The following is a 23,287-nucleotide window of genomic DNA, read 5'->3' on the forward strand; positions in this document are numbered from 1 at the left end:
ATGGAAGTCTGGCTTTGTTAGCTGAAACATTTGTATATTCCACTGTTTTCTCAGAAACTGCGTTTATGTCAAGGCATATCCTGTGTTCCAAACTCTGGAACAGCTGGTAATGTCTGAGTGATCTCTATGACTGTGCCGCTGCTGACTGGCAATCGTACATCAGTGGTTTGCATTTTTACCATCTCTTGAGCTACAACAGCAATGACATCTGGTACTTCACCGTAGGTTGACTTGAATCTCGGATTCAGGAAGCTATTTAAGCTATATAAATTATCAAATAATATATCTTGAAAACTGTGGAGTAAACTTTTCTTCAGCTCTTCTTTCAAGCAAGAGATAACTTTCAGGTTTGCTGATTCTGTATCTTCATCATCGATATCAACTTCCTCTCCTACCTCTCCTGAATCTTCCCCATATGTTGTATCAATTGAATTAATCAGGTGTTCAACTAGTGGATGAACAACAGACACAGTAACATACTATTCTCCAGATGCAATTGTTGTGGCTTTCTCAAAAGCATGCAAAACATCAACAAGTTTTGGGGCAAGATCATACTCACATTCAGCAGGTGCACCTTTCTTTATAATTTTATTGCTGCTGCTCAAAGCTAAACCAATGGGTTGCTTCAGTTCAACTGCCCTTCGCAACATAATGCAAGTACTGTTCTAACATGTTTTCACATCACCAATCAGAGATGGGAGACTGCGCGAATCATGAATTGGACAGCACTAGTACTGAGTTTCCCCACTGTCCAAACCAGAACCCTTTTCCTACCTTGGGTAATCTTCTGGTTAGGGTTACCATACGGCTCCAGAAAAGAGAGGACAATTTGAGCCAGAGGATAGTAGATGACAGCAGAAAAAGACCTGCATGGTCCATCCAGTCTGCCCAACAAGATAAACTCATATGTGGTACTTTTTGTGAATACCTTACCTTGATTTGTACCTATCCTTTTCAGGGCAGAGACCGTGTAAGTCTGCCCAGCACTATCCCCGCCTCCCAACCACCAGCCCCGCCTCCCACCACCGGCTCTGGCACAGACCGTATAAGTCTGCCCAGCACTATCCCTGCCTCCCGCCACCAGCTCTGCCACCCAATCTCGGCTAAGCTCCTTAGGATCCATTCCTTCGTAGGGTTAAATGGCCATTTTTCTCAATGGAGAAGGTGAAAAATTGCAAGAAGACCTTAGAAAACTGGAAGACAGGGCATCCAAATGGCAGATGAAACGTAATGTGGACAAATGCAAAGCGATGCACATTGGGAAGAATACAAATCATAGTTACCTGATGCTAGGGTCAACTTATCAGCACTCAAGAAAAAGACCTAGGGGTCATTGTAGACAATACGCTGAAATCTTCTGCCCAGTGTGTGGCAATGGCCAAAAAAGCAAACAAGATACTAGGAATTATTAGGAAAAGGATGCAAAATAAGAGCAAGAATATTATAATGTCTCTGTTTCGCTCCATAGTGCGACCTCACCTTGACCACTGAATCCAATTTTGGTCTCTCAAAAAAGATACATCAGAATTAGAAAAGGTTCACAGAAGAGATACCAAAATGATAAAGGACATGGAACTCCTCCCATATGAGGAAAGGCTAAAGAGATTAGGGTTCCTCAGCTTGGAAAAGAGGCAGCTGAGAGGAGATTTGATTGAGGTCTATAAAATCCTGAGTGGTGTCGAACAGGTAAAAATGAATTGATTTTTCACCCTTTCAAAAAGTACAAAGACCAGGGGACATTCAATGAAATTATATGGAAATACTTTTAAAACAAATTGGAGGAAATATTTTTGTACTCAAAGAATAGTTAAGCTCTGGAATGTGCTGTTGGAGAATGTGGTAACGGGGGTTAGCATATCTAGGTTTAACAAAGGATGGACAAGTTCCACAGTCTGACCCAGTATGTCTATTCTTAGGTTCCACGCCTTTGTGGGCTCTCGACTTGATTATTTTAACGCTAGAAATTGGGAAGACCAGCATAAATAACTTAAATGCCTTTACACACTTCAAAATACCGCTGCTCGGTTACTCTGTTCAGCTCAATGCAGAGACCATATTACACCTTTACTTAAGAGACTCCATTGGCTTCCTGTTCATCTTTGAGTTCAGTTTAAAGTTCTTACCCTGGTCTTCAAAGTGATTCATACAGGTCTTCCTGATTATCTAAACAAGGCTTACTATTCCCTACATTCCTGTACACAACTTACGCTCCATGATGATTTCAGGTTGTTCCTCCCTAACCCTAGACAGGCGTATTTGGGAGGTTACACAAAAAAGTGCCTGTTATTTCATGGCCCCTTTTTTATGGAACAATTTACCTTTAGATATTAATCTTTTAAGAAGTTTAAGACTATGTTGAAAACGTACTTTTGCATCAGGACATATTCTTAGTGTAGAGAAAGATGGTGGGGGCCCCTTGCAGTTTAGTATATGGTGGTGTGGTTGCTCTCAATATGACTGCAGTCTTTCCTATTGGTTACTGGCATTTTCTTAACTGATTTTATTAGGTTTGTACATTGATTGATTTGCATGTTAAAAAAAGCGATTCAGAAAAATTTAATAAACATAAACAAACATAAAAATAACCACTAGCATGTGCAGGAAAGGGTGACAAATACTCAGAGCTCTACACTAAGGGCCTGTCTAAAGCAAACACTATTTAGCGTCTGATGCACAAAGGGGTTCTGTGTGACTTTAACCGTTCACCGCAGCAGCTACCGATAATCCAATGCAAATGTATTATAACAAGTTCATTAATATTAAAATGAGCATTCTGTGAAAGGAGTGCCTACCTTTAACATGCAAAATTTTCTGTCAGGTCTGAAGCTATTGTTGTATGAGGGCAACTTCTGGGAGGAACAGTCTGATTGCATTTTTGAATAACACTGAAATGGGAACGGAAGGAGTAAAACAGTGTCGCAGAGCAGAAAACAGCTTAGAGGGGCGTAGAAAAAAAAGCAGCCAGACAATTCGCTAGGGAAAGCCCCTATGATGTCAGTTGGGGGGCTTTCAGCAAGAAGGAGATTCCCAAGCATGTTGGGGACTTTCAGCAAGGAACAGATTCCCAAGCACACCTGCAAAATCCATACATCAAAAGCAGCCTGGGAAAGCAAATAAGCCACAGGAGGAAGGTAGAGCCAGAATCAGAGCACTGAGGGAAAGGAGAGAGCGCAGCAGTGGGACAAAATGATTCCTGGGCATGCGCAGAACATGGACACTTACCGAGAGACTGTTCTGCGTACACCCTAGGCATTTTCCCTACCAAGCTGGGTGCAGGATTTCCATGCATCTCATTTACATGTGATGTCCTTTGAGTATCGGTCTCTGTTTCAAAATTGTTAAAATTCTACCGGGGATGTAAACGTACAAAGTGTTTAACGGCAACTTTTGTGCATCGGGGTCTAAGTTCGAACTCTGGGAGAGCTGATCCATCCCAACAATGTGTGATGACATCATACACTTGTGTGCCTACCTACATCCTGCTTGTTGATGGAAAAAAATCTCTTCTCAGAAATGGACATAAATCAATATCTTTAGAGTTAAAAAAACAAAAGTCTTCTAACCAAGGAAGTAAATGAAAATCAATAAATAAAAATACCTTTACATGTGCGATTAATCACAATTAAAATTTTTCGGCAGAATGCAGCCCAATTCCTTATACTTCCCTCCAAAATCTTAACCATACATACTGCAGGGTTTTCCTGGGCTCTACCATCCCTCATTAGTTTGACTGGCACTGCTCAGGAGCAAGGACCCAGAATGTTACTCCTGTTACTATGCAGAGAGGTATACATTGTGGCATCCTGCTACAAATGAGCTGGACCAAAGAACACATACTTAGCATTTAAATATTAAACAATATATCTACATAGGTACTTTCTAAAGGTTCTTTTCCCTTTCTCACATCCTTCCTCCAGGTTATCTTTTTCCCATTCTCACCCTCTCCATCCTGAGGATATCCATTCTTTCTCCCTCCATATGCTCTTTATTTCTTCACATCCCTTCCCACCTAATGCACATCCCTCCTTTTCAATCCCTTCCTCTTTCCAGATGCTTTTCATCTCCTCTTCTCAACCTTTCTCCCCTAGACTTTCTCCTTCTTCCCCTCATCAACCTACTTTCCTTTGGTTCTTCCCCCTTTCTGCCTTTTCTCTCTTCTCAGGCTCAGCAGGCCATAGGGCCATGATGGCGAACCTATGACACGCGTGTCAGTACTGACACGCTTAGCCATTTTCGGTGACACGCGGCCGCATGTGGCCGCATACAGAGAAGCAGCGGCGTTCCCCGGGGCGGATCGCCGATGCGTCCCCCCCCAGGTGCAGCGCGACCTCCCCCCCCCCCCGGCGAAATCACCCCCCCCCCCCGGTGCATGTTTACCCGCTGGGGGGGGTGCCGTGTGCGCTCCTATTGGCTCCCTCCGAGTCCTCCGCTTGTTCCCTCCCTGCTGCTCCCTCTGCCCCGGCTCCTGCACGGCCGTTAGGGGATCTTTGACCTCACTTCCGGCCGGCGGAGCAGAGAGCAGCGGAATGCCGTGGGGGACGCATCTCTGGGGGCCCTGTGATCGCCATTACCACATAACCACAGCAACCATCATCCAATCTACTGTTCTGGGGTGTCGTGGATTTCTAATTGACCATCATTGCTGAGATAGGTGAGGGGGAGGCTGGGAGAGGCGAGGGCATGTGCTATGGGTGCCGTTTCCCGCCATTAGAAATAGCGGCAGCCATCTTAATTTACATAAGGTGGTCAGTTAGGCTAGTTAACCCCTAATTGCCTGCAGGGCTAACAGGCTATCTATAATTCTATCTTCTGTCACTGCCCCCCTGATGGAGAACCCAAAAAATAAAAAACCAAGGTTAAGTAAAGGAAGTGGTAGTAGCAGTAGCCGACCCTTTCAAGAGACATGGACCGAGATGTATGGCATTATAGAAAAAAATGGCAAATCATTTTGCGTTCTATGTACTGAAACGGTAGTAAGCAGAACGTGGAATATAAATAGACATTTTGAAACTAATCATTCCCAGCTCTTGAAAAAAAGTGAGGATGAAAGGAAGGAATACATTTCCAGGCAGCTACACTTTTATAAGAGCCAATCTAAGTCCATCCTTAAATTTGTAAAAGGTTCTACAAATTTAACATCTGCAAGTTTGAGCATTGCTCACTCCATAGCTCAGCATGGAAAAGCACTCAGTGAGGGAGAATTTATTAAAGAAACTCTCCTAAGATGTGCACCAGTTCTATTTCACGATATGCAGAATAAAGATGCAATTATTAAGAGAATATCTGAGTTACCAGGAAATTTGGAGTGCCTGGATCCGATTACCAGACACTTTTAGCACCCTGAAAAATATAGCAATGGCTTTACTCACAATTTTTCCCTCTACGTAGTTTTGTGAAACCTTATTCTCAGCGTTAAATAATATCAAAACCAACAAAAGAAACAGATTGAAAGATGAAGTTAGTAGTGCTTGCTTGGGCTTGAAGTGTACAAAATACCAACCTTCAATTGAAGATTTAGCCAATGAAATTCAGCAACAAAAAAGTCACTAATAGGCAGATTAGTTAAAGAATTCCCCCTCCCCCTCACTTATCTTAGTTCACGGCACCCCACACAAGTTAAATAATATCAAGACCAACAAAAGAAACCGACTGACAGATGAACAAAGAAGTCACTAAGCAGGTAAGTTAAATAAATAGGTTTTGGTTTATTAAATACAGTTATATATTACAATTATACATTTTTGTTATTTAAACTATAAATATCGCGAAATTATGGTTTTTTTCTTGAAGTGACACACCACCCGAGTTATGCTCGGTTTTTTGGCGAATTTTGACACACCAAGCTCAAAAGGTTGCCCATCACTGCCATAGGGTTACCTACCCTTAATGCCCCTCCCCACTGTGTACCCCAGCCCCACAAATCAGCAGCAGAAGTGTTCACTCCCTCCCTCTCCTGATGCCTGCCAGGCCAGCCTTGAGATAAAAGCTACAAAATCTATCAGCCTTTATCATGAGTCTGGCCTTGCAGATGGCTAAAAATGCTGCTCCCTGGCAGGTTGGAGGAGCGGGGACAAACAAAATGGAGCTGATTCTGCCCCCAACCTATACATAGCCAGAGAAAGACCACTCTTTAATGCAAGTACGGGCACATGCATAATGAACCATGTGTGCACTTTTTAGCTGCTCTGAGAACAATTTTCGAACAATCCAATTTACCCAGGTAAATTGGTACTCACCTCCATAAAAAGCTTTGATAAGTCCCTTTATTATGTTTCCTTATGATATTTTTTCACATTTCTCCAGTATAATTTAGTGCTATTTACTGCATGTAAGGTAAAAATAATTTCTGCTGTTGCAATTTTTTAGTGGATTTGACTTTTTCTATCAATAAGCACTGTACTTACCATTCCATGATTCAGCCACGGTGGTATAAAATTATCAAGCAGCTTTGGATAAACAAGTTCTCTGTCACAGAGGTAGAGGGCCCAAAACATAGTCACAACAAACTGCAAAAAAAAGAAATGACTGCAGTTGAGATAATGGGTTAATTTTAACAGGTTACATTTAGAATATTTTCAGCAAAACCTTATCAGGTAGATTTTCAGTTGAAAATTCAGCTAAATCTACATAGTCAATACTTGGCTGGCAAGATTTAGGACATCTTTTGTGTCTGGGTTAACCTTTAAAATTAGCACCAAGTACTAAGCTCCAAATAATTAAAATAAAGTGCCAAAGATTGTTATTCAAACTCATAGTATCTGATACAAAAAGCCCTGGTTCCCTCCCTCTCTCCCTCACAGTAACCAATACACAGTACAAAAGAAAAACTGTGCTCCCACACAAACATCTCCTCAGGCATTCATGAAAATAAGCCTCTTCCCAGCAGTAGCAGCAGTTCCAGAAGTGTTTGAATGAGGAGCTACACAGTAGTTACAACGAATATCAGGCTGAGCAACTTCACTTCTGCTGACATAAATCTTACTGAGTTAGATGAATTTAGGTGGACCAATTTACTATTTATACTACCTGCATTCACCAACCAAATTCAACACAAAAACAACTTATGAAAACATTATGGGGGTAATTTCATAACAGAAAACCAATGTGAAATGCCAAAAAGAATCCCATATTATGAGGACAATTCTACAAATTATGCGCTAATAATTACGCACCAATTACATACATAAATCATTAGAACAACGGCACATCTGCACATTAACTCCCCTATTTACTAAGCTGTGCTAGTGGCTGCCATGCGCTAATGCTGAAACAGCCCATTCACTTTAAATGGGCTGTGTCAGCACTGCCACATGGCAGCCGCTAGCGCGGCTTAGTAAACAGGGGGGGGGTAAATGTCAATTTCTGCCTAAGTAGTATTCTGTAAATATGTTCATATCTTATATAGGGGTCCTTTTACAAAGGTGTGGTAAAAAAATGGCCATACTGCTCCCTTATGTGGGTCTTTCCCATGTGCCATGGCTATTTTTTATCATGACTGTAAAATGGCCTATTTTCTATCTTTTGTATTAATGGCAAATGTGCTAATGTTTCTATTAGCATGTGCCCATTTTTTTTAAATTACTGCATGAGCACGTACTGCCATCCATTTTGTAGGAATTTACTCTCTACCCCAGATACACCTCCTCAAAAAACAAATTTTTCAATGCACCATTAGCACGTGCGCATTTCAAAGTTATCACTTAAGTACACCCCATGGTGCTCCATTTTTAGCTGTATTAAGCGCATGTTAACACCTAATGCAGCTTAGTAAAAGGATTCTATCGTGTATTTTACGGCAGACGTACACATAGGCGAAAGCTTCCCAAACTGTGGATCGGGACCCCCAAATGGGATCACAAAACCCACATCTGGGGTCATGATTTGGGTGGACTCTTCCTAGGTTCATCATTATTCTGCACCCCTGAAGGGTCAATTTTATTTGGTCACAATCATGACATCACAGCCACAACAAGATCGACAAGCAGAATACTGTAAGTTATGCATACATCAATAGTACTTCGTCGAACAGGTTTACCACCAGCTATATGGCTGATGTAAGTGCTCTAGCCTAACTAATAGGTCTGTATTTTCATTGTTATGCTAGTATTCTATAAAGGAAAGTTGACACCTACATTTCTTTATACAGTTTCCACTAGGTGTTCCTAGTATTTAAAAATAAGTAGGTGCCTACTTGTCCTTATAAAATAGTACCTAATAAGCACCTCTGTAGGCACAAACCTATGGCACCATGTTATAAAATTACCCTCTATAAGCTCATTTTCTGTAGAGAACACTCCCCTTTTGAAGAAGCAGATTTCCACATCATATGTACATACATTTCTCTGGTAAGTGAACATTATTTTCCTCTGTGCTTTGGTAACTTACAGATTGGGGTTTAAAACAGGAATTGCAGGTTATTGATAAAGATAGAATATATATATATTTTAAAGCAAACTTTATTAACTAGTCTCCATACCATTTTCCTCCCAGTTTTAGAACATGAACTTTCTAAGACAGCATTAACAGATAGCCTCTAGAAAGCACAACAGGGCCAAGTTCAGTCTTAGGAAAAAATTAAAAAAGAAGCATGCATTATTAACTAGTTTCCATAGTATACAACCCTTTCCCCATAGTTTTAAACTGAAACTTTCTCTAGGAGGTAAAAACATAACAGCCAAGAGCATTAAAAAGGAAACTAGCAAGGCTCAAAGTCAAACTCTGTCCTAAAAGAAAGTTATTTTCAGTTCTTGGCTGCTGGAGAGGTTGCATTGCTACTGACCTGAATAGGTGTTAATTAAGATATGAAGAAGTAGAGGAGTTGCAAAGATTACTAAAGGCAATCTGATTACTGGGTAAGATTAAAAGGTTCTGTTTGAAGCAGTTCCCTTAGAACAAAAACTATATAGACAGGAAAGGTCCCACTTAACTTTTTTTTCTGAGAAGTTCTGAGAGAACAGAACATTTCTCTGGAAAGTGAACAATATTTTGCTCTCTGCTTTGGTAACTTAGGGGTCCTTTTACTAAGGTGCGCTGAGCTAGTGTAGCGCATGTTTTGGGCGTGGGCAGGTCCTTTTCAACGCACCTGTAAAAAAGGCCTTTTCTTTATTTTTACTGAAAATGGATGTGCGGCAAAATAAAAATTGGCGTGCATCCATTTTGGGTCTGAGACCTTACCGCCACCCATTGACTTAGTGGTAAGGTCTCACACGTTAACCATGCAGTAATCGTCTAACCTCATAGAATGACAATTACTGTCTGGTTTCTGTTGCGTGCAAGAAAATAAAAATTATTTTCTGGTGTGCGTTAGCGGATGCATGTTAAAAATGAAATCACTACCTGGGCCATGCGATAGCCAGACAGTAACTCCAAACTGATGCGCGTAGGGCCCCTTAAAGATTGGGCTTTAAAACAGGAATAGTAGGTTATTGATAAAGACAGAATATTTTTTTCTTTAAAAACAATTTTATTAATCTTAAGGTTCTTTATACCCATCTAAAATCCTTAGTACCTTAAAAAGTTTGAATTAAACAACTCTTTAATATGAAGATGCAGACAGCAGTCCAGCAGAGGGGTGATATCCGGTCTTTTCCATGTATGATTATCTCCCATTTTATGAGAGGTTATATGTGTGTTCTCGATACAAAGAGCTCCTACCTGTCAGACAATGCGTCCATTCTCTTGAGGTCTCAGTAGCAGACTTGGAGGAGCTGAGGGAGACAGAGAGGTACATAGACGAGTCCTACAGGGATGTTGTAGAAAAGTCCCACCTCCAGTCTAGCAGCCCATGTGCTGCCTTGGAGGAGGGCAGTCTCCTAAAAGGAGAGCATCAACCTGGAGAAGTTGGAAGTAATGCTATAGCCAGGACCAGCCCACCAGAGGATGCAATATCCTCTTGCAACGAGAATGTCTCTCCAGGAAGGAAGAGTTAGGACGGCCGCTGTAGTTGGTGATTTGATAGCAGGGTGGCTGGTGGATGTCAGGATCACTTGGTCACTTGCCTGCCTGGTGCGAAGGTGGTGGACCTCACTCGTCACCTTAGTGCTGGGGAGGAGCCGGCTGTCTTGATACATGTGGGTTCCAATGGCATAGGAAAATCTGGTAGGGAGGTTCTGAAGTCAAATTTAGGCTCCAAGGTAAAAAGCTGAAATCCTGATCCTCCAAGGTAGTATTTTCAGAAATGTTCCCCATTACATGCACAGGTCCCACGAGGCAGGCAGAGCTCCAAAGTCTCAATGTATGATTGAGACGATAGTGCAGGGATGAGAGATTTAGATTTGTTGGGAACTGGGCAACATTCTGGGGTAGGGGGAGCATGAACCAAAAGGATGGGCTTCACCTTAACCAGGATGGAACCAGGCTGCTGGCATCAAAATTTAAAAAGGAGATAGAGCAGCTTTTAAACTAGAAATTGGGGGATGGCCGACAATCACTCAAAAGTTATGATTTGGAACAAGGTATCTTTAAAAGACATCACCAAAACAGAGAAGGTAGAGCAAAATCCAAATTAATAATAAATCCCGATATCGAGGTTGAAATTGAAACCATAATAGATCAGGTGTGTTTAAATAAAGAGCAGACAGGTTTTCAAGATTGCAAATTAACAATGTCAACTGCTCAGCAAGTTGTGAATACATACAACAAACATTGTTTGAAATGTTTATATGCAAATGCAAGAACCACTAGGCCACTCCTCCACGGAGTGGAGGAGTGGCCTAGTCATTAGGGTGGTGGACTTTGGTCCTGGGGAACTGAGGAACTGAGTTCAATTCCCACTTCAGGCACAGGCAGCTCCTTGTGACTCTGGGCAAGTCACTTCAGGGCCGTGCCTAGGGTCTCTGGCGCCCCCCTGCAGACTATCAGTTGGCGCCCCCCCTGCAGACTGTCAGTTGGTGGCAGCGGCAGCGCCCCCCCCCCCCCCCCCCCCCCGTGAAAATGATCGCTCACCACTTGCCACACTGACAGGAATTGTGAGCAATATTCTTAGAAACAAACTGCTATACATTGCAAAATAAGATAGCAGATGTAAATTCTCAAAGTGGACATATTCCAAACACTAAAATGAAAATAAAATGATTTTTTTCTACCTTTGTTGTCTGGTGACTTTCTTTTTCTGATCATGCTGGCCCAGTATCTGATTCTGCTGCTATCTGTCCTCTTAACTCCGTTTCCAGGGCTTCCTTTCCATTTATTTCTTTCCTTTCCTCCTTTTTTCTTCATTTCTGGTCCTCAGGTTCTGCCTATTTTCTTCATCCATGTGCAGTTTTTCTCCTCTCTTCCTTTTCCCTCATTTCATCTCCTTCATCTCTCTTCCCTCCCTTCTATGTCCAGCAATTTCTCCTCTCTCCCTGAGCCCTGCCCTCCCATCCATGCTCCTCTGTCCCCTCCATTCATCCCTATCCAGCAATTCACCTCTCTCCCTGAGCCCTGTTGCCCTGCAATCCATATTCATCCATGCCCATCTGTCCCCTGTCCCCTCCATTCATCCCTATCCAGCAATTCCCCTCTCTCCCTGAGCCCTGCCCTGCAATCCATATCCATCCATGCCCATCTGTCCCCTCCATTCACCCCTATCCAGCAATTCCCCTCTCTCCCTTAGCCCTGCCCTCCCAATCCATGCCCATCCATGCTCCTCTGTCCCCTGCCCCCTCCATTCATCCCTATCCAGCAATTTCCCTCTCTCCCTGAGCCCTGCCCTCCCAATCCATGCCCATCCATGCTCCTCTGTCCCCTGCCCCCTCCATTCATCCCTTTCCAGCAATTCCCCTCTCTCCCTGAGCCCTGCCCTCCCATCCATTCTCCTCTGTGCCCTCCATTCATCCCTAATTCCCTATCCAGCAATTCTCCTCTCTCCCTGAGCCCTGCCCCTCCCATCCATGCTCCTCTGTCACCCTCCATTAATCCCTATCCAGCAATTCCCCTCTCTCCCTTCCATGACCCCCCCACCTCGCATCCATGCTCCTCTCTCCTCTGTCCTCCCGCTCCCATCATGTCCCAGTTGGCCTGGCCCGCCCTCTTCTCCCCTCCCCCTTCGCATCCATGCTCGTCTCTCCCCTGCCCTCCCGCTCCCATTGTTCAACTACTGCCCGCCCTCTTCTCTCCCACCAACATCCCTTTTCTTGTTTTTTCTTTTTAAATTTACCTCCGTGGCGGTCCAGCAGCGCAGCGTCAGTGAAGGAGGCGGCGCTCCCGACGTCTCTAGCCTTCCCTTCGCTGTGTTCCGCCTTCTTCTGACGTCATTTCCTTGACTTCGGAATTGAAGGCAATGTTCTCAATTGGTTCAAGCGATTCCTAACCACACGATCATACCAAGTAATATCCAATTTGACCACATGGACACCTGAATGCGGAGTTCCACAAGGATCCCCCCTCTCACCGACCTTATTCAACTTAATGATGATACCCTTGGCCAAACTACTATCAAACCAAAACCTCAACCCATACATATATGCAGACGACGTAATGATCTACATCCCATTTAAACAAGATTTAAAGGAAATCTCCAATGACATCAATCAGAGTCTACATATCATGCATTCATGGGCAGATGCATTCCAGTTGAAACTCAATGCAGAAAAAACCCAATGCCAAATACTCACCTCTCAACATAACACGAACAAATTCACCACCATCAACACACCAACACTGAAACTTCCAATTTCGGACACCCTAAAAATTTTTGGAGTTACCATTGATCGTCACCTAACACTGGAGAATCACGCGAAAAACACAACCAAGAAGATGTTCCACTCCACGTGGAAATTAAAAAGAGTAAGACCTTTCTTCCCAAGGACCGTCTTCCGTAACCTGGTACAATCAATGGCACTCAGCCATCTAGACTATTGCAACGCACTCTATGCTGGCTGCAAAGAGCAAATAATCAAGAAACTTCAGACAGCCCAGAACACAGCAGCTAGACTCATATTCGGCAAAACTAAATATGAAAGAGCTCAACCCCTACGAGAAAAACTACACTGACTACCACTCAAAGAACGCATCACGTTCAAAATATGTACCCTAGTTCACAAAATCATTCACGGAGATGCCCCAGCCTACATGTCAGACCTGATAGACCTACCACCCAGGAATGCTACAAAATCATCTCGCACATTCCTCAATCTTCACTTTCCCAACTGCAAAGGTCTATAGTACAAATTAATGCATGCGTCAACCTTTTCCTACTTGAGTACACAATTCTGTAATGCACTGCCGCGCAATTTAAAAATAATCTATGAACTAACTAACTTCCGCAAACTACTGAAGACTCATCTCTTTAACAAGGTATACCACAACGATCAACAAATGTGAACTCCTACACATATATCCAGAATAACCCTATGATATTTGCTTACTATACTACTATCATGCTCTATCATTATCATGTTACCCAAGATCCTGCAATACTAAATATCTATTTTCTTATGTACTTCCACTATTCATGATGTAATGTAAGCCACATTGAGCCTGCAAAGAGGTGGGAAAATGTGGGGTACAAATGCAATAAATAAATAAATAAAAAGTGAGGTGAAGGAAGCTATTAGAGCTAAAAGAAAATCCTTCAGGAAATGGAAGAAGGATACGACTGAAAGTAACAGGAAACAGCATAAGGAATGGCAAGTCAAATGCAAAGAACTTATAAGGAAAGCAAAGAGAAACTTTGAAAAGATGATTGCATTGGAGGCAAAAACACAGAATAGCAGCTTTTTTGGGTATATTAGAAACAAGAAACCAGCAAAAGAATCAGTTGGACCGCTAGATGACCGAGGGGTAAAAGGGGCAATCAGGGAGGACAAGACCACAGGGGGAAGATTAAATGAATTCTTTGCTTCAGTCTTCACCGTGGAAGATGTGAGAGAGATACCAGTGCAGAAATGGTATGCAATGCTGATGAGTCAGAGAAGCTGAAACAAATCTCTGTAAACATGGAAGATGTAATGGCGCAATCTGACAAACTGAAGAGTAGCAAATTACCTAGACCTGATGGTATACATCCCAGAGTACATATAAAATTGAAAAATGAACTTGCAGAGCTGTTGTTAGCAATATGCAATTTATCTTTAAAATCAAGCATGGTACAAGGAGATTGGAGGGTGGCCAATGTAACGCCAATTTTTAAAGAGGTTTCCAAAGGTGATACGGGAAATTATAGACCAGTAAGCCAGACGTCGGTGCTAGGCAAAATGATAGAGACTATTATAAAGAACAAAATTACAGAGCATATACATAAGCATGGATTAATGAGACAAAGCCAACATGGATTTAGTCAATGGAAATCTTGCCTCACCAATCTACTACACTTCTTTGAAGGGGTGAATAAGCATCTGAATAAAGGTGAGCCAGTAGATATTGTGTATCTGAATTTTCAAAAGGCGTTTGACAAAGTACCTCATGAAAGACTCCAGAGGAAATCAGAAAGTCATGGGATAGGAGGCAATGTCCTATTGTGGATTAAAAACTGGTTAAAAGATAGAAAACAGAGAGTAGGGTTAAAAGGTCAGTATTCTCAATGCAGAAAGGTTGATAGTGGGGTTCCCCAGGGGTCTGTGCTGGGACTCCTGCCTTTTAACATATTTATAAATGATCTAGAGATGGGAATAACTAGTGAGGTAATTAAATTTGCTGATGACACAAAGCGGATTACATATATTCAGGTACTTATTTTGTACCAGGGGCAATGGAGGGTTAAGTGACTTGCCCAGAGCCACAAGGAGCTGCAGTGGGAATTGAACTCAGTTCCCCAGGATCAAAGTCCACTGCACTAACCACCCCTCCACTCCAATACTTAGAAGGTATCATATTCCCCCTATCCCACCATTCCTCTAGGGTATACATATTGAGGTCTTCAAGTCTCTTCTCATATATCTTTGGGCACAAATCTCATATCGTTTGGCACAAGTCTCATATCATTTTTGTCACCTTCCTCTGAACCGTCTCAAGTCTTTTGATATCCTTGGCGAGATATGGCCTCCAAAACTGAACACAATACTTCAAATAAAGCCACACCAATGACTTGTACAGGGGTATTAACACGTTCTTTCTTCTGCTGGATATCCCTCTTTCTATGCAACATAGCATTCTTCTGGCTATGGCCACCACCTTGTCACACTGTTTTTATTTCCTTAAGATCCTCTGACACTATCACTCCAAGGTCCCTCTCCCAGTCTGTGCTGATCAGCCTCTCACACTCTAGAAAATACAGCTCTTTTGTTTTCTGCACCCCATGTGCATCTCTCTGTATTTCTTCGCATTAATTTTGAACTGCCAAACATTAGACCATTCTCATTTTTTTTTAGATCACTTCTTATGTTGTCCACTCCCTCCGGTGTGTCAGCTGTATTGCAAATCTTCATGTCGTCCTAGCTCTCGTTGTCCTGGGATTGCCCTATAGATGACCATATTACCCATCAGTTTATAACTATGTTCTTGTGACACATACCTAACATCTGTGTCATTCACAGACATTCATTCATAACCCCTTTCCCAAATCACAAGAACTTTTCTTACAGTGGATAAATATCATACAGAAGGAACCAGGATATGAAATGCACTCTGTGGAGAATCTGAGAAATACAGCACACATCATATAGTTCAACGTTCATGAACATCTGTTACACTCACATTGTTCTTTAAGTGCCACAGCCACTGTTAATGTTTTGTAGCAAAGGTATGCATGTTATGATGAATCCAATTTCCAGCATGTTCCATCAACTTCTATCATTTATTCCCTTAAATTGACAGTTAGGCCTGTCATGTACATAAGAATAAGTTTTCATTAGATAATGGGTAAAGTTACCATGTTACTGCCCCCACCCTCTTGCTAAGGCTACAATTTTACCCACAGCCACTTCTCCTTTTGATTGTTTATCTGGATACTGCAGATGCCCTTAGTCATAGGAATCTCTGGCTCTTACTTATTGTCCAGCAACTTATCACAACCATAGGCCAAATATCAAACCACAATCTTAGAAGGGTAGCTTTCAGAAAAAGCTCATTTATAGCTGTCTTGCAACTCTTAAATCTGCTCCCAGCTCAAGAAAGGCAAAATAGCTATATTAAAATAAAAACTGCTGCTTTTTAACATATCATAACAGGGGGGCCTGCATAGCAGGAGGCCTCGAGGCAGGTGGAGAACCACTCGATGCCTCGCTGCTTCCAGTCTCTCAGCAGCCATGCCTACTTCCACTCCCGACATTAGTGCTTCCCTCAATGCCGATGTTGGGGCCGCCAACCTCGAAGGACCGGACCCCAAAAGGTTTCTCTCGCTGAGTTTCTTCAGCCAGTTGAGTCCTTTTCTTCATACGAAGACAAAGGGCACAACGAGCTAGCTATGGTCAGGCCCAAGGAACTGTATACACCATGAATAGGTATCAGTGCCTGAGATGGTCCAGTTGCACTGAGTATAGCGTTTGAAGCCACTGGGAGTCTTCGATGACATGGAAGAAAGACAGCGCCAGCTAAATCAAAAGACGCGATTGTGCCAAAGGGCACAAAAAGAGGGAAGGATCTGGTCAAGCAGACCTAAAACGGCCGCAACAAAAATGAAAGGAAACTTGAAGCGGGGAAAAAGAACTAAAAATATACAAAGGGTTATTTTTTTTTTCTTTCAAAGAACAAAATAAGGAGAAAGGTAAGAAAAGCCGAAAGCCACTTCAAAAAGTTACGTCAGGCTCTTTCCTGGGCACACAGAGAAACCACAGAAAAACACTGCTGCTCCTCACGCGGAAAAAAAGAACTGAGGAGCACGGCCATGCAGCAGGCTGGGAGGCACTCTGCGCATGCGCAGTTGAACGCACGTCGCACTCAGAAGGCTCTAGTAAAGAATTTTGCTATTTGGAATGCCGGTTCCCGGGCCAGTGCCGATCGCCGACCCACTTGTGAAGATTATTCAGCCTGCTTCTCCTCGGAGAAACCAGGCGATGTAAGAGACAATGATTTTTTTCCACAGCCATTTTTTAGATGTCACAGTTGGGCTTCCATGACAGGAAAGAAACCATAACTCAAATTGAGTCACTTGGTGTTGCCAGTGTTCCCAAGATGGGGGTAGCTCATCAGTCCAATCTTGTAAAATACATTTGTGTAATATGAAGATAGCACACAACAACTCTTTTTGTTAGCAGGCATCCTGAAATGTTCCTCCAAACTCCTCAACATCAACAATTCATATGGCCATTCCATTCTTACACCCACAAGCTGTCTCAAAAGAACAAAAACAAGCTGTCTCAAAAGAACAAAAACCTTCTGCCAGAATTTAGGCCCCCCTCACCCTTGGGAAGCACAAAAATAGCAAGACTGATAAGGGTGTCTTACTCCTCTACAAAAACTGCCACAAAATGCTCTTAATCCATTTTTCATCCCTGCAGGTAAACCAAAACGGAACCACTTGAAACGGATATAGAAGTTTAAAGTGCTACAGCCTAATAGGACAGCACTCACACAATTTCTTTATGTTTTCCAATTGGTCAAAGACATTTAATTTATATAAAGACTTTGCATCAGCACAGAAATAAATCACTAAATATTTGATAACCCCTGGGGCCCACTGAAACACTGGGAAGAATAATTCGAATCATAGTTACCAGATGATGGGGTCCATCTTAGAAGTCAGCAGTCAAGAAAAAGATCTAAGTATCATTGTAGATTATATGCTGAATCTTCTGTCCAGTGTGCAATGGTGGCCAAAAAAGCAAACAGGATGCTAGGAATTATTAGGAAAGGAATGCACAATGAAAACAAGAATATTACAATGCTTTTGTTTTTTTTTGTTTTATTTGCATTTAAAATTCAAAAAATAACATACAATGTTAATCAGAGAAAATAAAGACAAATAAAGGCAACATTCTATATAAAGAAAAATTTACAACTTTTAGACCACAACTTAAAGACAAGATACAAGGAAAAAATTCTGAATTAAATTCTTAGGTAACAGAAGCAAAGAGCAGGGGAATGGGGAATGCCCCTAGCCAGAGATCTCAGCACTTAACATTCTATTGGACAACCTGGGCTGAATTATCACTACTTTCTTTAGCAACTATTAATTCTACCAATTTTTTGGGCGGCATAAATATATAATTAACAGAGTCCAGAGAGATTATACAACGACATGGAAAAATTAATTTAAAAGTGCCCCCTAAAGCAAGGGTTCTAACTTTTAACTTCAAAAACTCTCGACGCCGAGCCTGAGTCTCTCTGGTTAAATCAGGAAAAATACGAACTGCTTCCCCCCAAAATTTGTCATTCAAATGACGGAAATAAACTTTAAAGGTATTCATCTTATCCATTTCAAGTGCATAGGAAACTATAAGAGTAGTTCTCTCTGTTATCAATTCTAAAGAGTTTTCAAAAAACTCTGTTAAGTTCATCTCAGGTTGCTGCGGTGAAGAGTTCAGGGGATCGGATTTTCTTCCAGTTATGTACTGCAGCCAAACTAGAGGGGGAAATCCCTCTGGTGGAAATCCAAGTATTTCTGTATAATATTTACGCAGCATATCCATAGCTGGTATTATTGGCGATTTGGGAAAGTTAATAAACCGCAAATTGTTCTTCCTCCCATGATTTTCGAAAGATTCTAGTTTCCTAACTAGAACCTCTCTATCTTTAACCACAGAGCCGGCAAAATTCTGAAGTGCCGAGAGTTCAGTCTTTAAAGTTTCCATTTGTACTTCCTGGACTTGCATTTTCTCAGCAAACTGTTTCTGAACTGTTTCACATTAACAAATTCTTGAGTAAAAGAAGTAGTTACCTGAGAGAGTAGAGCATTCATGCCCTGGATAACGTCCCATATAGAATCTAACGTTACCACTTGTGGTTTCTTCACCTCCAAAAACATCGGTGCAGCTCCCATTGGCAGGGGGGTAGAAGTGGTCAAAACCCCCTGTTGTTGATTACCAATTGGGGAAAGGGTTCCGACAAGGCCTCCTGAAGACGGTGGGATCTTCTCCACTTCGGGTGTTCCTACCATCTTCTGCGTCGTGTCCATACTGCTTCCGGGTTGTGGAGGGGTGGTATTCCCCGGCGGACTCAACGAGATCGCCTCCGCACTGTTTCCCAGCGATATCATTGGGGAAAGCTCTGAAGTGAGCACCCGCATTACCGACGGTTGAATCCCAAACTGTTCCAGAGTTGCTTGGCGAGGAGGGGGGATACACCCAGGTACTGAGGAGGCCACCTCCTTGGGTTTACCCTTCCATTTCCCCATGTCCAGCACAGGGTACGATCCAACTTCTTGTGTTGCAATCTAGTAGGTCGGGAGCTCACTCGCACACGTCTGCTCTATTCAGCCATCTTGTCTCATCCTACAATGCTTTTGTATCGCTCCATGGTGCAACCTCACCTTTGAGTATTGCATTCAATTCTGGTCAAAAAATGGAGAAAAAAAATTCACCACAACGGATAAACACCAAAACAAACAATAGTGGAAAATACACTTCCTTTCTTCCCAGCAAAAGCTCAGACTATAAAAATGAGGAGTAAGAAAGAATGTAATCATTCACAATCTTTAAAAAATGGAGGAAAAAGACCTCAGTTGGCTGTGATGATCAACAGATGACGTAAACACTGGTTTTATTCAAAGATACCAATAAGTTCATAAACACAGCTCATAGTCTCATTCATTGGTCAAAATACCTCCTTTGCAATCCCAAATATTCATTATCATTGCTCACTTCACAATACTCTCAGATTTAGATATTTTTCAATTTTTTTGCAAATATACATCAAATTATATGATTATCTTTCCATGCTTGCACTTCAATATGCAAAAAAGCACTTAACAAGGACAGCAAAGGACGATCCCTACGGGGACCCGTTTCACCTCCCAGGCTTCTTCAGGAGAATTAACGCCCTGTCAATGATGCCCAATCAGTGTGATCATACCATCCCTCTTGACTCACTGCATTGAATGCAGTTAAATAGGGAGCTCAGACTGCCATTACAGTATCTTTCTCCGATGTAACTGTAAAAACATTTCTGCCTTTGTCGCCACAGAAAAGAAACCCCAGGACTCACAGGGAAAGCAAGATGGCCAGTCATTTAATGGTACTACTACTAATCATTTCTAAAGCGCCACCAGGCAATTGTAGCACTGTGAGGACAGTCCATGCACCATAAAGCTTACAATCTATTCTGATTAAATCATAATGCTCACAAATGATTAGAAATAGTAATGCCATTTGATTCAGCAGCAATGTAAGGCATGATCCATAAGGCCAGACAGCCTTTCTTTACTCATTTTTTCTAAAATCCCATGGGTGCTGATGCCAGCAGCTGAGCAAAAATAAAAAGATACTACACCGGAAGAGCATCATTTTCTCTCAAGCATTTAGTCAATATGATTCTTTGGCAGCTGCTCAATTGCAATTACATACAAAATTGAAAAATGAAATCATCCAAACAGTATACAGTTCTTTGATTCAGACAGAACAGTCTCGTAAAGACAGGGAGTTGTAAAATTCTTTCAGACTTTCTGCCTGTGCCTGGTTGGCTGGCTACAGGGTTATATAGTCTGTCTGCCTGCCTATTATCAGTCAGAGACTGACAGTAATAAAGACAAAGATCTAAGACTCAAATATCCATCACTCTCCCTCAGATGAATAGAGAAATGAGTTGTAAAAATCTCTCACCATCTGGTTCAATAGAAAGAAACCCAAAGATAACACTACAGACAGACAGGACATATGGGTAAAGGCAGACAGCCATTCATCTAATAATGCTTATTTCTGAAGCATTACCATATCTATACAGGACTATACAGACACAAAGAAGAGATAGACCCTGCTCCACAGCGCTTATAATCTAGTCTGATCGAACCATAATGCTTGGGAAGCCCAGGTGTTGGAATGGTGGTAGAAATGGAAGAAGGAACGTTGTTAAGAGATTCAGGGCAAGCAGCAGAACTGGTAGAGAGGAAGAGTAAGAAGTCTACAAGCATAACAATTTGTAGTCCATAAACCAAGCAAAAGAGAGATTTCTTTAAGAGTACCACCAACAGATGCAACTTCTAGTACAATTGTGAAACAGCAGTTGATTCTTGCATCTCCACAGAGAGGCAAAAAAAAAAAAGCAGTAACACAACAGTGTGAAGGGACAGAGGGACCATCAGCAGATAAGGTAAACAGCACAGTAGCAGATGCACAATGTATGGAGATTGGTATGGCAGATACAGAATCTGATATATCTTCATATGAGGGATTTCTTTCAGAATCAAATATTAAAAATGTTATAGCTGAAGAGAATCTGAAGATCTTGTTAGCATGGTTAAGTGGGGAGGAAATAGGAAGGGATACTCCCAGGGACAAGAGCACCCCACGGGTATGGCAATCAGTGATGAGTGTGAAGGATACCCCTGGCCTTTCATCTTCTGCTCTGCCTTCAGCTGTTTTCATATTAAACATTTTTGAAAAACTGAAGTGGAAAGAAGTTGGATTTTATTAACATGGGTGGAATGAGAAGAGCTTGATGGCATTCCAGTATCTTTAAGGAAAGACAAAGCCAGCAGCTGCAATATTTAAACCTTCAATGAGATGTCTGGGACATTCACAGTTTTCCTTTCTGTTTGTCACTATTCTTATGGATGTTGGTGAAATTTTAGAAAAGTCAAAGCATATTCCCAGAAAAGGGACTAGAACTCAGGTCTTCAGCAAAGTTCGTTTCAGAGATCTTATTTCATGGGTAAATTTGTAAACTTCTTTACAGATTGCATATCCCTGTCAATGTATGGTAGCAGAATATTCATCAGAAGAACTTCAAAACAAAAAGGATATACCACAAAAAATATATATTCGGTAACACCTACAGACTAAATTTGTGGGTAATATAAAACTGAGTGCTCTACGCATGCAAAAACATAGAGGAAAAGACCTCAGCAATCTACGGTACTTAGTAATTACAGTCAATAGACAAATCAATGGCCAAAAAACTCCAAGAATTAATGGTGGACATCATTTGTGCAAATACTTAAAGTTGCAATTTAACATTTTTAAATATTACTGATGTATTTTTTTATTACTCTTGTCTTTTTTGTTATTTTATATAAAAAGCATAGTTACCTATTCAAACATTTTTGAAAAGATAAGAGTAATAAAAAAAAGAGAAGCAGCAATGTTTAAAAATGTTAAAAAATTGCAACTTTAAGTATTTGCACAAATAATGTTCACCATTAATTCTTAAATTAATTATAAAAGCAGCCTTGGAACAGGAACTGGGATACTGGCCGAGATCTTATAGTAACATAGTAACATAGTAGATGACGGCAGAAAAAGACCTGCAGGGTCCATCCAATCTGCCCAACAAGATAAACTCATATGTGCTACTTTTTGTGTATACCTTACCTTGATTTGTATCTGTCATTTTCAGGGCACAGACCGTATAAGTCTGCCCAGCACTATCCCCGCCTCCCAACCACCAGCCCCGTCTCCCACTACCGGCTCTGGCACAGACCGTATAAGTCTGCCCAGCACTATCCCCGCCTCCCAACCACCAGCCCCGCCTCCCACCACCGGCTCTAGACCGTATAAGTCTGCTCAGCACTATCCCCGCCTCCCAGCCACCAGCCCCGCCTCCCACCACTGGCTCTGCCACCCGATCTCGACTAAGCTCCTGAGGATCCATTCCTTCTGCACAGGATTCCTTTATGTTTATCCCATGCATGTCTGAATTCCGTTACCGTTTTCATTTCCACCACCTCCCTCGGGAGGGCATTCCAAGCATCCACTACTCTCTCCGTGAAAAAATACTTCCTGACATTTTTCTTGAATCTGCCCCCCTTCAATCTCATTTCATGTCCTCTCGTTCTACCGCCTTCGCATCTCCGGAAAAGGTTCGTTTGCGGATTAATTCCTTTCAAATATTTGAACGTCTGTATCATATCACCCCTGTTTCTCCTTTCCTCCAGAGTATACATGTTTAGTTCAGCAAGTCTCTCCTCATATGTCTTGTAACGCAAATCCCATACCATTCTCATAGCTTTTCTTTGCACCGCTTCAATTCTTTTTACATCCTTAGCAAGATACAGCCTCCAAAACTGAACACAATACTCCAGGTGGGGCCTCACCAATGACTTATACAGGGGCATCAACACCCCCTTTCTTCTGCTGGTCACACCTCTCTCTATACAGCCTAACAACCTTCTTGCTACGGCTACTGCCTTGTCACACTGTTTTGTCGTCTTCAGATCCTCAGATACTATCACCCCAAGATCCCTTTCCCCGTCCGTACCTATCAGACTCTCCCCGTCTAACACATACGTCTCCCGTGGATTTCTATTCCCTAAGTGCATCACTTTGCATTTCTTCGC

At 42.0% G+C, this 23,287-nt stretch overlaps 1 protein-coding gene across 1 annotated transcript in view; it reads right to left on the reverse strand.

The window, feature by feature from the left end:
- AIG1 (androgen induced 1) overlaps window positions 1-23,287 on the reverse strand; it is a 241,340-nt gene that overhangs the window by 120,747 nt on the left and 97,306 nt on the right. Inside the window, exon 3 of the mRNA XM_030198497.1 lies at window positions 6,405-6,506. Coding sequence (XP_030054357.1) covers window positions 6,405-6,506 — 102 coding nt within the window. The remainder of the gene's footprint in view (window positions 1-6,404; window positions 6,507-23,287) is intronic.

Source organism: Microcaecilia unicolor, chromosome 3 (genome assembly GCF_901765095.1).
Source record: "Microcaecilia unicolor chromosome 3, aMicUni1.1, whole genome shotgun sequence".
NCBI lineage: Eukaryota > Metazoa > Chordata > Amphibia > Gymnophiona > Siphonopidae > Microcaecilia > Microcaecilia unicolor.